Here is a 15,182-nt window from a genome sequence, read left to right as displayed (position 1 = left end):
AAGCTGCTACTACTCTTATTTTTATTTGAAACAATGGCACAATACTGTATTTCGTTGCATGTAGACTGTGTTGGGAAGAACGACTTCAGCAAAGCCCGTCATCCGGAGCATCGAAGTGAAGAACTGGTAGGTGGCGCACTTTCTCTCCCCGATATACACTTCTTCAGTTATTGGTAACGCAAAACAAGTAGCCTACCTAAAGTACGGGGGCAGGGTTGTTAGTTTTTGTAGCCTTTTAACCGTCACGATTTGCTGAATCACACAAACTCTTCCGCATCGTTAAAACTTTGAAGAAAACTACGTACAGTCAGTGGCTAGCCACAGAATATAGCATACTGTTTTTAGTTGTTCTTTAAAGGTATGTACGATTGTCATACTCACGGAATAACTTTTATTTGCGAAACGTAACACTTCCTCGTGCGTTTTCGACGTTAGTTTTTGAGTGTTTCCTTTATTGTTCATGGAACCTTAACGCGCATGGCACGTGACAATTGCCAAAATGAACACTGCAATTTTCATTTGAATGGACAGGATTATTATTAACTTTAACACTGCAACACTGGACAGAAATGAAAATCAGCAGACAGTTCACAGTTTTTGGCAGTGCCATATTCTGTGTGGTAGTATTCTCATTGTATCTAATGTTGGATCACCTTCAGTTGGATCGTATCAAAAACCCCATCAATGAAGAGAGATTACAGAACGTAAGTACATTTTAAAATTTCGTATTGGATTTGGGATCATAATAAAGTCGCGACACCGAATAGTATACATTGAACTGTTAGACTAAGTGTTATCGTTGCAACTGATACAATATATTACAACCGATAAAATATATTCTTGTTTGTAAAATATTATTAAACTTGTGATAATGTTGAAAGATCTTAGACTTGTATCTGCTGTCAGCATCAACACGTCGTATTTAAATTTTGTTAATCATCATTAAGTTTCATACGATTACCATAGGGAAACACCGTGCTTACATTTGCTGACTATTCTGTGAACTCTCGATTCTGAGAATTTTAACGTCCACATCACTGTCTTCCAACAACTCATGGCCGTGAGACATTTGCAAACCAATTTGATTTGGTGACTGTTAGAAGTCTGCATTCAGAAGTTTTCATTCAGAAGCCTACATTCAGAAGTTTACTGAAGCTCAAAAGAGAAATTACTGGACTGGTAGAAAGAATGGGAAATGAAGGGAAATATAAAGGAAAAAATGTAAATATAAAAAGTCAAAGTAGTTTTGAATCCTGTTTTGCTGTCTATAGACTGTATAGAATGTGTGATTGCTATAACTTTGTTTACTTCTGGGTTGAAATATAAAAACAAACTTATGACTTGATTCACATTTACTTTGAACACTTAGAAAGTGCCCTCAGAAAATAGAAGAATGAATGTTTCAGACAAGTGTCCAAAAAGTAATTTCTGCTAATTACCCCCCCCCCCCCCCCCCCCCCCAAATTCCATTGCATCTTCAGGGGCAGCTGGTCATCCTCCAGGACAAAATAGATCACCTGGAAAGACTGCTTGCAGAGAACAACAAGATCATTGCTAACATCAGAGATTCAGTAACCAACCTGAGGAAGTCAGTGAACAATGATAAAGGTCCTCTGGAAGCTAAGAACTTGAGCCAGGGGTTGGTGGACTTGCTACCCTTTGCTCCAATTTGGGTGCTCATTCCCTCTGAGGATTGTCAGTTCTCTGCTCAGACCTATTCCAAAGCAGCAGATGAAGTGCAGGTAGGAAAAAGCGTAACAGGACTGGCTCATGAAAGAGACCAACAGGTCTGTTGTGTTTTATGCCCAGATGTATTTAGTAATTAATAATGGTTTTGATTATTTGAACATAGTTTTAAAAGGGAACATTTTACAATGCAGTGTCCTTTTAAAAAAACTGTTATTAGATTCATGCATCCACCTATATTATCATGTAAGACAAGATGACTAGCAGGAAAATAGGATATAAATTTTAATAACTTCTAGTAGTAGCAGTATAGGATATGACCCTGTTGGTGGGTCGCCATATGTTATTTTTCTCACGTTTCTACGAGAGGGCTAGAAGTTTGAAGGTGCAGTACAGCATTTTTGCTTTCCGTATGACTGAGCTTTTCTCACCTGAGACTGATAGTGTCATACCTGGGATTTGTTAGATCTCTATTCATCCTTAAGGGTCACAGCCCCAGTTTCCCCAGGTTCCTTTTTTCTGTTTGAGGCACTTTTTGATCAACTACTCCCAAGCAGTGTATTTTACACCCTGTAGTCCTCTTCCTCTCTCTCTGGCTGGTGTAACAACCTCTGGATGTTGGATTTTATGTGTAAGTCTGTAGATTTTGATGAGTTTTTTGGTCTTGATTTTGGCAGCCTGTGGTAGATAAAATCGCTTTATCCTGATAACTGTTTCTCTTTTTATTAGCTAACTACACTTCTCCAGCCAAAGTGACATTTTATGTCCTTGCTGTAGATCCAGGTCAGGTGGATCAGTGAGTCAGTGTCTCTGTATCTTGGCTTACAGTTTGATGCCATCTATTTACAGTACAGGAGTTGGCTGATGATGGTTCCACTCCTGAATCTGTACCCATACCCACTCTTATTAGTCTGGCTGAGAAGATTCAGGCCTAGACAGAATATCAGTGGGGACAGTGCATCTCCTTTCTATTAGGTTACTACACTTTGCGGTCACCTGGGCAGTCTTATGTGTGGCATGCATATACTGTGTGTGTATGTATATTTAAAATATAAAATTTGATTGCAGTAAACAAGGTTTCCAGAGAAACAGGACATTTCAAAAAGATCTTGAAATTGCTTAAATTATAACTGTCTACCCAAATGTACTTGATTTTTTGTAGCCTGCACAAATATTCCTATAATGATTAGAAGCAGGACAAGTAATGGTTTGTAACTTCATGAAATCTGGTGAAATTTTCTTTTATAGTACTTTAATTTTGTAATATGGAAATATATGCCTAACAACCACTGTTTGTCCATGGAATAATTCCAGATGTTGGATGTGTATGACATGCTCAGCTTTGATAATCCTGATGGGGGAGTATGGAAGCAAGGCTTTGATATCTCATATGAGGAGAATGAATGGGACCAGGAGCCTTTACAGGTGGTTGTCGTGCCACATTCCCATAATGACCCTGGTAAGATTTATGATTTTATGTGTTGTAGACACATAGTTTAAACTGTCCAACTATCCAAATTTCATGGAAGTTTTGATGATGTTAGTCAAGACTGTGTTCACCTCTCACTGTTATACTTCAGTGAGTTGAAGCCACTTCTGTCAACTAACCTCACTTGATTTTCCCAGTTTTTGTTCCAATTTGGTTGTAGCCCAAGGATAGTATTATCAGTATGTGTGGGCAAAAGTTAATATGTAATATCCCTGTTGCCACATTTGAGTACTAACTCTTTATTTTTGTATGTCAGCACATTTCAGAATAGAGGGAAAGGTTGCGTCACCCGTCTGGTTACCTGTCTTAATTATTCCAACAAATATTCAATTTGTGGGTATTATTCATGTATTATGGTATTTGATTTTTTTATAGTATGAGAGATTAGTCTGCCTCATCACTTTCAGTCTATACTGAGTTTTTTTATGCAGAAAGTTAGCAAGCTAGTAAAAACCCAGTATATTATATTACACCAGCATGGAAGGTGTTGCTGAATTCATATTCTGCAGAATTAGCAATCTCTGATACATTTTTTTGGGGTTGAGTAGTGCTGATGTATAAGTGTATTAATTCTCTTAAAATATGTATACATATTTGCAAATCTACATCACATTTATCATATATTTATATGTCTACATCTGTCACATCTACATAATTTAATCATTGACCAGGAACCTGGTAGGTACAAAAGTTGTTACTGGCACTGTCATATTTTGTCAAAATATTAGCACTTTTCATTAGCCCCAGAAATTTCCCTTCTTATGTTAAAGGATCTTTTAATCCAGTTTCATTAATGTGCAAGGATGTAGTGCTTCAACTTCAGATAGATCAGACTTGCACAGCTGGGACATAAGCAGTACACATACATAAACACATCTCTAAAGGCAGGCTAGGTCACTGCCCTTTGTTCCTTATTTGAATTGCTGACGTTTATAGTAACCTGATCTACGGTGTCACCACAGGTATTGGAAGTTGCCATTCAGTTTACCTCTGATCAGTTTTGCAGTTTTTCTTATAATAGTAAAGATTAGGATTTGGAAAGGATTTGATTTTAAACAGCAGCCTCCTACCTAACTCCTTACCAGTACACATTTGAAGATAGGATTACAAACAAATAACTACAGAGTAAGCATAATTTATTTTACAGTAATATTTTTCAGTGCAATTCTACCATTGCAGTGATAGGATTTTCATAATAAAGAAATTTAATGTAAAAATGTGTTAAATCTTCTGAAGTGTAATTTTAACCAATATTACTGATATTGAGATATGTTGAGTGAAAAATGTATCTATAAATCTGTACATTCTAATGCTTTTGGGGCCCCATATATTCTTACAGAAGTATACATACATACATACACGTGCACAGTACATCTGGAACTGAAACTATTTGTGTGGTGTGCGTGGGTTTTTTTGTTTGTCGTTTTTGTTGTGCTCTGTTTCTACTGTTTTGTTTTCAAATTAAATAATTATATAACATATAACTTATCAGTAATGATTAATAAAGCTATTAATGAAACCATAATCATGATTTACCAGTGGCCTAGGTTTCATTTAAACTTTTTTTGGGGGGAGTGGGGGGCAGGGGGACACCACCCAATCTTAACACACCACCCAATCTTAACACATTATACACATTTTATGATTAGTGTGAGCAGGAATTATTGGAGAGGCCATCCCCCACAACTTCGCCAGTGTGATTTACTGTTTTGATTAGGCTGGCTGAAGACATTTGATGACTACTACAGAGACCAGACACAGCATATCCTAAATAACATGGTTGTGAAGTTACATGAAGATGAGCGGCGGAAAATGATTTGGTCTGAGATTTCCTACTTTTCCAAATGGTGGAACAACATTGACATCCAGAAGAAGGACGCTGTTAAAAAGTAAGGCTTCTTAGGACTTTTATTTAAATGTGCACTTTTTCAAAATGTATTCACTTGTATGTGTATGTATATTTCCTGTGCCACCCAGTGTGTGGTCATACATAGACCTTTTCCCTCATTTTTCCTCAGAGATTGCTTCTTCCACACAGGCAATTAACCCAATAACAATATTTTTTTTTGATAAAAATATTTTTTAACTAGGAAGTGAAGAGCATTGGGAAGTTTCAGTCCACAAAAGCTTTTCTTTAATAAAGAGATGCTGTAATAAGAGCCTGTTTAGGATCTTACGTGGGTGAAGTGTTTCACAGCATCTGTCACAAAACTATAAAATTAAACAATTCAGTATTGACTGCTGATGTTTCTGTTGGGGTATTAATATTGTAATTGATGAAGAAAGCTGTACTCATTACCTATCTCTTTTCGGGAAGACTGATAGAAAGAGGCCAACTGGAGATGGCCACAGGAGGCTGGGTTATGCCTGATGAAGCCAACACACATTATTTTGCACTGATAGATCAGCTCCTGGAGGGCCACCAGTGGTTGGAGAGAAATTTGGGTATGTAAAATTGTTTTCTCTTGTTTACTTTGAAAACAAACATTCAACCACAAAATTTGTATAAAGAGTCAGGCTGAATTCCATTTTAGAGGCTTTGAATGCTCATTGTTTTGAATATCTATTCTTAGAAACGGAATCAGGCTTTACTGGCCAAGTACATTTGCACAAACAAGGAATTCACAGTTTCACAGTAACTCCCAGTACATAATAATCAAATTCAAAGTCAAATTTATTTATATAGCACTTTTTACAACATGTTGTCACAAAGCAGCTTTACAAATGTCCAAGTCCAAGCCCCCAGTGAGCAAGCCAAGTGAGACAGTGGCAAGGAAAGACTCCCTAGAAACCTTGAGAGGAATCAATGCGGGTGAGGGGGGCCTCCTCTGACCAACAACGGTCACCACAATATTAACAATATAGACAATAAGGAGCAAAATAAATAGTGAAAGAGAAAAATAAATAAATAATTAAAAAAAGAAAACAATAAGCAATTATAGTCTAGTCTGGTTTTCTAGAAGTCCAAGCCTGGTCCCCATGGTGTGTGCATGTCCAAAACCCATCCCACAAGAGAACATCAGGTGTAGGTGTACCTCTGCAGAAAGATAGAATAGATTATTAGGCATGTCTATGTATGAGGGTGTGTAAATTAGGAAACTATAATGTGCAAAGATGGTCTCCGGCAGATCTAGCTATGGCAGCACAACTAAAAGAATAGAGCCAGAAGTAACCACAGGCATGAGGGCACCCTGGAACATCAGCACTCTGCTGCTCTCAGTCAACAAACTTGAGAGACGAAAGAGAGTTTAAGTGACAGCATCATAACAACCCAGTTTACCATAACTCTCAATGTCCACAGAACCCTAGATCTACACCTTTACCTAAGATGGGAAATAGGTAGTAAATTGTATGACTATAAACATTGGTTTTCAGTCTAGCCTTGAATATTGATTCTGTGTCTGTGTCTCGAACAATTACAGGAAGCTTATTCCATAGTTTCGGAGCTTTATAGGTAAATGCTCTGCCCCCTGCGGTAGATTTTCTTATTCTTGTTACTAGTAAAGAGCCTGCACCTTTTGATCTAAGCAGACGTGGGTCGTAATGCACTAGGAGTTCTGTAAGGTACTGTGGGGCAAGACCATTCAGTCCTTTGTAGGTCATTAGAAGTATTTTATAATCAATCTAAAATTTTACTGACAGTCAATGTAAAATAGCTTAATAATGGTGTTCTGATGGAACATTTACATTTACAGCATTTAGCAGACGCTCTTATCTAGAGTGACTTACAAAAGTGGTTTGTCATTTACTCATAGAATATATCCAAGTACAGTACAATAGGTTAGAATTAAATATACCAATGAACTAGAATAGGCAGCAAACAGGCAGCAAAACTATTTACAAGTATTTACAGCCACCAAGGTCTTCTCACACGGGGCTCACACAAACAAATAGCAAATGGGATACACAGTGAGACTGGGAGGACACAAACCCAAGACTAACAAACATACCCAGGCTTACCACAGGGTTAACAAAGGAAATTAACATCATATATGCTACTAAGCTAACAGGGTGATGAGGGTAACGAAGACAAGTTCAAAAAAGCTAAGCAAAATGAGAACAAGTGCAAAGCAAGTCGGAGCTAAAAAAGCTGAGCGATAAGAAGCTGTCTTCAGTCTTCCAGCCAGATCCATATATAGGCCATCTTCATTGGCAGGGAGGAGCCAGTAATGAGAGAGAAGCATAATCCAAATCCCGATCCAGAGAACAGTCAACAGGAATGGAGCACAGCAGCCTTAGCAGCCAGGGGTGTAACACTGACCACAGGTTTAGCAAATGTAAGGTTCTGCCTGTAGGTTGGAAGAAGATGAATTATCAGAAAATCCCAGGAATGCATGAGGAACAGAGCAATTTGCATTCTTTAAAGCTGTGTAGCAGTGGTCCAGTGTATTACTCTTCCTCATCATGGATTGTTATGGTTGTATTTGCTAGTGGCATAGTGCTTAAGGGGTGCATTTGGATTAAAGTGAACCTTGAGTGGGGTGAGGCAGGGACGCCAGACCTCACTGTTGAGTCTCCTGGAGGTTTCATGGGCTTCAACAAAACACCAATGAAGGGAGGTGCCTACCTGATGACCCCTGAGAAGAGCTTCTGATGTTGTGGTTGCTAGAGTAAGCAGATCCCTATGTGAAGCTATAATGGTGTTCTGATGGAACATTTACATTTACGGCATTTAGCAGACTCTCTTATCCAGAGTGACTTACAAAAGTGCTTTGTCATTTACTCATAGAATGTATCCAAGTACTGTACAGTAGGTTAAAATTAAACATACCAATGAACTAGAATACTGTAGAATACAAGGATGAATGCTGATACCTAGAAGTGCAAAATACATAAGGTCTATCTTAAACAATGATAAGTACTATAAACAATAAGTGCTAGAGTTTGTTAGTTGTCAGTTGTCCTTTAAATATTCTGCAGATAGATGGATCTTCAGTCTGCGTTTGAAAACTGCAAGGGACTCTGCTGTCCAGACAGCAAGTGGGAGTTCATTCCACCATCTTGGAGCCAGGACAGAAAATAGTCTCGATGCTTGTCATCCATGAGACCTAAAGCAAGGTATTTGAGGTTCTTGAGGTTCGAAGTACTCGAGGTACGGATCGGGCTTTAACCATTGACCTCATGTATGAAGGGGCTGGTCCATTTTTGGCTTTGTAGGCAAGCATCAAGGTTTTAAATCTGATGCGTGCAGCTACAGGGAGCAAATGAAGGGAGCGCAGCAGTGGAGTAACATGTATGAACTTTGGAAGATTGAAGACCAGTCGTGCTGCTGCATTCTGGACAAGTTGTAGAGGTTTGATGGCTCTTAGAGGAAGAGCAGCAAGTAGCAACTTGCAGTAGTCTAGCTTTGAGATCACAAGAGACTGCACAAACACCTGGGTAGCTTCCTGCGAAAGAAAGGGACGAATCCTTCGTATGTTACAAAGGAGAAATCTGGAAGACTGGGTTAGATTAGAAACATGAGTTGAGAACGACAACTGGTTGTCCAAAGTTACGCCCAGGCTACGGGCAGCTTCGGATGGTGATACCAGGGAGTTCTCAAAGGAAACATTGAGGTCATGGTAAAGGTTAGGAGTACCTGGGATGAATAGAAGCTCAGTTTTACTGGAGTTGAACTTCAAGTGGTGGACTGTCATCCATGACGCAATGTCAGTCAAGCATGCTGAGATATGTCTGGAGACCTGCGTGTCAGAGGGTGGAAAAGAAAGAAATAATTGAGGGTCATCGGCATAGCATTGGTAGGAGAAACCATGAGAAAATATTACATCACCAAGAGAACGAGTATACAAAGAGAAGGGGGCCCAATACTGAGCCTTCTGGAACACTAGTGGAGAGTCTACGCGGTTCCATGTCACCTGATAGGACCGTCCATCCAGATAGGACTGAAACCATCTCCAAGCAGAGCCAGTCACACCAAGCCTGGAAAGAACAGAGAGAAGAATGTTGTGGTTCACTGTGTCAAAAGGCTGCTGAAAGGTCTAGAAGAATCAAAACAGATGACTGTTTGGCAGCTTTAGCGGCATGAAGTTTCTCAGTCACTGCTATGAGGGCCGTTTCTGTAGAATGTGCCGGTTTGTAGCCAGACTGATTGGGATCATGCAGCTGGTTCTGGGTGAGAAAAAGAGACAATTCATTATAAACTGCTCATTCAAGGGCTTTTGAGAGGAAAGAGAGAAGTGATCCCAGTCTGTAGTTGGTAACGCTGGAGCTGTCAAGTGTGGCCTTCCTGAGGATTGGTATCACCCTGGCGGTTTTGAATGCAGTAGGCATGTATCCAGAAGATAAGGAGTTCTTGATGATGACAGAGATGAAAGGAAGCAGATCTCTTGCGATTGTCTGGAACAGAGCAGAAGGAATTGGATCCAGCGGACATGTAGTCGGATTGCTGGAAGTCAGCAGTTGAAGAATTTCATCTGTGAAGAGAGGAGAAAAAGAAGTCAGAGAGTTGGATGTTGGGGAATGCATGTTGGTTGGAGGTGTGGGAACAGAGGAAAAGGACTGGCGTATTGCTGCAAACTTCTCCTCAAAGAAGGTTATAAAATCCTCCGGAGTAAGAGATGAGGAAGGAGGGGGAGGGGAAGGATTAAGGAGAGAAGAAAAAATAGTGAAGCGCTTGCGTGGATCAGATGATGATGATTCAAATTTCTCTCTGTAGTAGAATGACTTTGCAGATGTTACTTCCAGTGAGAACTTGGAAAGGAGAGACTTGTATGAGCGAAGGTCTGAATCTATGCGAGATTTCCTCCACCACCTCTCTGTATTGCTTAGTTCTCTCCTGTGGCAAAGAAGTGTTTCTGTTAGCCAGGGGGCAGGTGGGGAGGACTTAGCGGGTCTAGAGGAGAGAGGGCACAGAAGATTCATTGCTGAGGAGAGTGTAGAAATAAAAGTATTTGTAACTGTATCCAAAGAGAGAAAGAGGATAGAGAGTGAGGGTGAGGAAGGGTGGACAAAATAGTAGAAGTAAGGGAAGAGGGAGTTATGGAGTGCAGATTGCGACAGAGGAAGGCGGAACATGTTGGAGAGGACTGGATGGAAAGAGAAGGAAGGGAGAGAGAGAAGGATAGAAAGTGATGGTCCGAGAGTTGGAAGGGGGTGACTGCGATGTCCGATGTTGTGGTGGTACGGGTGAAGATCAGGTGCAGACCATTGCCCGCTTTGTGAGTCGGAGGAGAGTGGTTGAGGGTGAGGTCAAATGCTGTCAACAGTGGAAGGATGCAGGAGGACTGCAGTTTGTCTGATGGAAGGTTGAAGTCACCAAGGAGAATGAATGGATTTCCTTCAATGGGGAATTGACTCAGAAGGATATCGAGCTCATCAATGAAGCGATCTAGGGCACCTGGAGGGCGGTAGATGACAATGATAAGAAGTTTGGTGGGTAAAGACACTGTAATGGTATGAAATTCAAAAGAGAAGATGGAAAGTGTAGAGAAGGAAAGTGGAGTGAAACGCCACTCTCGAGACATTAGTAAACCTGTGCCACCACCCCTGCGAAGACGCCTCGGAGAATGGGTAAATGAAAAGGCAGAGGACAGGGCAGCTGGAGTCGCCGAGTTCTCAGGGGTGATCCATGTTTCTGTTAGAGCCAGGAAGTGTAGGAAGTGGAGGGATCCTAATGCTGAGATGAAGTCAGCCTTCTGGACAGCAGATTCGCAGTTCCAGAGCCCTCCTGCCACCACAATATGTGATGGTGTGAAGCGAGGTTGCTGAGATTGTGACGTCTATGATTGTGTCGAGGAGATCTGTGGGATATGTGGACAGGAATTGTGAAGCACATTTCAGATGCTTGGTTTGTGGATGTATGAGATAAAGGATTGAGATAATATGAGAAGATACTTAGCTGAGTTTGTGAAGTCCTGTAGGTGAGATGTAGATGAACTGATTGAGAACACCGCCAAACCTTCTCCAGATGTTGAATACCGCTACAGACACGTGTCTGTGAGTCGTCCTAATTTAACTTAGTTCAATAAGTGCTGTGCCCACCCCTCAATTCACAACTAAGGTTAGGGCGAAACTACACCTGTAGTGAGTAATTACTGCTACCAAGCAACTAACAACTAGGTTTAGACAACAAGCCTTGAATTTCACAGAATCTAAGACAAAAGTAAGTGAACTCAGAGCCTACCTTAAGCAACCAGATGATAATCCAACAAGACAAACCAAAGCACGGGATATTAGGATATAACATCTTAATCCTGTGTATATGTACAATTACTTATTTAGGTTGCCTCGTGACTGCTATGTATAGGGCAGCTGACAACAGGGGCAAGACCTTGTGGCAGCTTGGAGAGACAGCTGACAAGAGGGAACATACTCCAGGGGCAGCAGCATCCATGGTTTGTTCAAACATGTGGATGCAACCCATCAAAAGCTTCAGTGAGACAGACAGATGCAATACTCTTTAAGTATGCGAGAGCATGGGTGGAACATGACTCATAGGAGGATCACATGGCTACAGATGACAAGAAGGAGCTAAAAACAGAGGCAACTGGGATGATGGGAGAAAGAAATAGATTGCTGCTGTGTGTGGATGGAAGAAGATAATGTTCGATTTAAGTACAACAGCAAGTTTACACCACAGTTTGCAGGATATCAATACCTGTTACTACTGAGGAGAACTCCAGCACAGGCATACACAGAGTTGAATTAGATGGAGAGCAGGAGAGGAAGCAAGTGGCAAAAGTATATGGAATTGGGCAAATAATAAAGGTGGAATGGCCAGGTGCAGCAGATAAAGCAGGCTGGAGTATAAATGATGATGTGAAATGATGCTATTGGTCAGTTTGAAGGGATCCGTGGAGAATCTATTGAATTGTTTAGGTAACGTTTTTTATGAATATGGAATGGCAAGATTTGTTAGGGGACAGGAAAAGGAAAAGAGACAAGGTATAGTGAAGTCAAGAGGACAAGTAGAAATAGATATGTTGGTTCAGGAATTAAGGAATCTTAGGAAGCAATGGAGGCTTGTAGCAGAGGAGGAAAGAGAGGGTATTAATACATTACAGAAAGAGTTGAAGGATAGGTTGGTGATGCTAAGGAGAGCAGAGGCCTTGAGGAAAAGTAGGAAGCACAAGGAGCTTGCTAGGACAACCTTCTTTAGGAATCCTTTCAATTATTCGAAGACCTTATATAGTAAGGAGAAATCAGGGAGTTTAAAAGTTGGCAAAAAGTAATTTTTTTGAGGAATATTTTGAGGGTGTTTATACAGGTTTATATAGGATAAGACAAAGGAGCTGGAGATGGCACTAGCCAGTGGTTGGAATAAATGAGCAAATGGATGACAGCCCACCAAAGTGGAGTGTGGTGTGACAGGCAGAGGCAGGTTCAGGCACCAGGGCTTAATGGAGTGATGTATTGGGTGTATACAATTGCACCTGAGGTTTTGAAATGTTTGTGGGAGATGACTGTCATAATCTGGAAGATAGGGATTGTTCCAGAAGAGTGGAGAAGAGTAGGGTGTATTCTTATTCCAGAAGGAAAAAGATTGAGTGTGTATAGAACAGTTTTGGCCTATAACTCGTCTTAATCTGGAGGGTAAGATCTTTTTTAGTGTGATGATGTGGAGACTGGCAGCATACTTGAAGGAGAATAAACTAGTTGATACATCAGTACAAAAGGCAGGTATTTCTGGATTTAGCATTTTACCTACTAAGCATTTCTGGTCAACTGAAGTATTGAAATAAAATGTTCAAAAGTATTTTTTTTCTTTTGATGTCCACATTCAAATTTTTGTCTCATGTAATTTTAGTTAACAATTTTGTCCATGCAGGCTAAGCACTGATTTATACTGGATCGCATTTTTAAACTGGATCGCATATACTGGATCGCAAATCCAACTGTGATGGTCCCTTTGCCTGCTTCCTCCTCATGGTCTTTAGCATTGTTTTTGTTTTCCTTTCTGTAAGTGTGGACATGTCGACATGTGCCTTGTGCTTTTACTCGCTTCCCCATGAGTAGTTGCCACTCTTACTCATCAATTTCCTATTATGCAGACAAACCTCAACTGTGTTTCATTTCATTCATTAATCATCATTTGTATATATGCTTCTGTTCCTGTCTTTTGTTATTGTTTATCTGTTTAGATGATGTTTGATTGCTATGTGTTTGTATTCACCAAGCTGTGCTTTTGTGTTCTTTAAAACCGTTTAAAGCCTACCCGACTATCGTGTTTGCTTCCTGCCTGCTCCCATCACACCAACCATGCATAAGATATAGTCAGTTCAGAAGATAAACTACGATATCAGTAGCAACAGTAACCCCAAGTTTATTATGTTTTTAACAAAAGAGTTGGAAGGAATATGAAGATATGAGAGGCTCCAGTTAGATGCTGTTTGAACTGGCCATGTGTTGCATGCAATGTGATTGTAATTGTGAGCGGTAAGGAGGAGGATGCATATGCAGAGAAGAGCAAGATTGGGGCAAATCCAGAGTCATAGTCATCAGAGTAGTCCAGGGTCATAGAGCCAACAAAGAGGATGGATGGAACCATGACAAAAGATTTCATAGGTATCGTATATATGTGATCATTCTTTTTTTGTGTGTTCATTGTTGATCAGTGGTTGAAATTTGTTGTTCTATATCTTGTATCTTGTGTAAGGACTTTAATGGTGGCTTTCTGGTTTGATCAGATCATGTGACTGACCTTACTAATAGGGCTTTATATAAGCTTATAGAGTGCTGTGTTTAAGAATTTGCCCTGTTGAAGGTCTAATACTTGCCATAATGAATAAAACTGAACATTAATTTAGTAGTGGTTTCTTATTATTTTGGAAAAATACTGACCAGTGCTGACTTTTTATTTGCTTACTTGCTTTCTAGTAGTTTTTCAAAACATTGAATTTACTTTTCAGAAAGTTTTCTATTTGCATTTGTTGGATGATGGAACATGCATGTATATAATGCTAAAATTATAATAGTTTCTTAAGTATGTTAGTTCATATTAAAACATTTCTATAAGATCTACATATCCAAATAAAAGATGTGTGTTATAGGAGGATATATGGGAAAAACGTTATATTAAACTCTAAGGGTTGACACCAGGTCAAGGCCCTCTCCGGCCACCAGGGGGAGGCCTCAAGTCAGGCACACTACCAATCAGGTTTGATGCCCAACAGCTGTGCTACGTCTATATAAGCCCAGTGACCCAGTCACTCAGTGTTGGGTCTTTGCCAAAGTGTTGAGCCAAGCTCCTAGCCAGTAACTCTGGGTATTGAGGTCTGTGAGTGCTTGTGCTACACCTCTCTTCTGCTCTTCGATGGTGCCTGTGTTTTTACACTCCCCCTCTCTTCTTCAGTTTTCCCTCTCAAGTCTCTCTCTCTCTCTCTCTCTCTCTCTCTCTCTCTCTCTCTGCTTCCCTTAGTCACTAAAGCACCTCCCTGTTTTCTGGTTTTGTTTGGGAAGTTTTAGAGTTTTGTTTTCCCCAGTGCATCGCAGCTACCATTCATCCAGTGGCATCCTTTGTTTTCCCTTTTTTCATTGCTTGGCATGGTGTTTATTTTTTTTCCACCCGTTTTTTGTCCTCCATTCCTTTGAATTGTGATATGCGCACGACTTGTTTAACAGCTGCCACAGTCTAGGCAGCAACAAACAAAGTAACAAAGCGGCTGGGTTTCGACTCCCCCCCCCGTTGTTTTTTTTGTTTTGTTTTTTACTTCTCTAGTTTTACCTTTTCTAAGATTTAACTGTTTTGCACATGGGCCCACCATCCTTAAAGCGTGGTAGCTCACCAAGTGGTGTGTTGGTGTCATCCCTTATCTTACCTCGGTTTGAGCCCCATTACGGAAAGACCTGGTCTGGGGCTGGTCATAATCTCGATGATCTGGACCTGTCGCGATTCCCCCAGGAATAGTGGGACCTGAGGGAAGCAAATAGAAAGCTCAACTATTGCCTCCCCACTGGCCATATGACATAGCCATAAACCTCCTCCTGAGCACCAGTCCACTTAGAGGCCACTTATTCTCCCTTTTGTGGCCTGAACGTCAGGCAATGGATGAATATATACAGGAAGCCT

General features: G+C 40.4%; 1 protein-coding gene across 4 annotated transcripts in view; it reads left to right on the top strand.

Annotated features, from left to right (window-relative positions):
• Positions 1–207: 207 nt before the first annotated feature.
• Positions 208–15,182, top strand: part of man2a1 (mannosidase, alpha, class 2A, member 1) — a 38,629-nt gene continuing 23,654 nt past the window's right edge. For 2 of the 4 annotated variants that reach the window (XM_081719470.1, XM_081719469.1), the window contains exons 1-5: positions 208–704; positions 1,482–1,787; positions 3,001–3,145; positions 4,893–5,064; positions 5,493–5,620. In XM_081719470.1, the coding sequence (XP_081575596.1) occupies positions 570–704; positions 1,482–1,787; positions 3,001–3,145; positions 4,893–5,064; positions 5,493–5,620 (886 nt within the window). In that variant the 5' untranslated portion in view covers positions 208–569. Of the gene's footprint in view, positions 705–1,481; positions 1,788–3,000; positions 3,146–3,925; positions 4,301–4,892; positions 5,065–5,492; positions 5,621–15,182 lie in introns of those variants that run through there. The other 2 variants (XM_035526725.2, XM_081719471.1) reach the window with 2 other exon arrangements.

This window comes from Electrophorus electricus, chromosome 8 (genome assembly GCF_041902795.1).
Source record: "Electrophorus electricus isolate QZ-2024a chromosome 8, ASM4190279v1, whole genome shotgun sequence".
In the NCBI taxonomy this organism is placed as follows: Eukaryota; Metazoa; Chordata; class Actinopteri; order Gymnotiformes; family Gymnotidae; genus Electrophorus; species Electrophorus electricus.
This window is presented reverse-complemented; position numbering and strand designations above follow the sequence as displayed.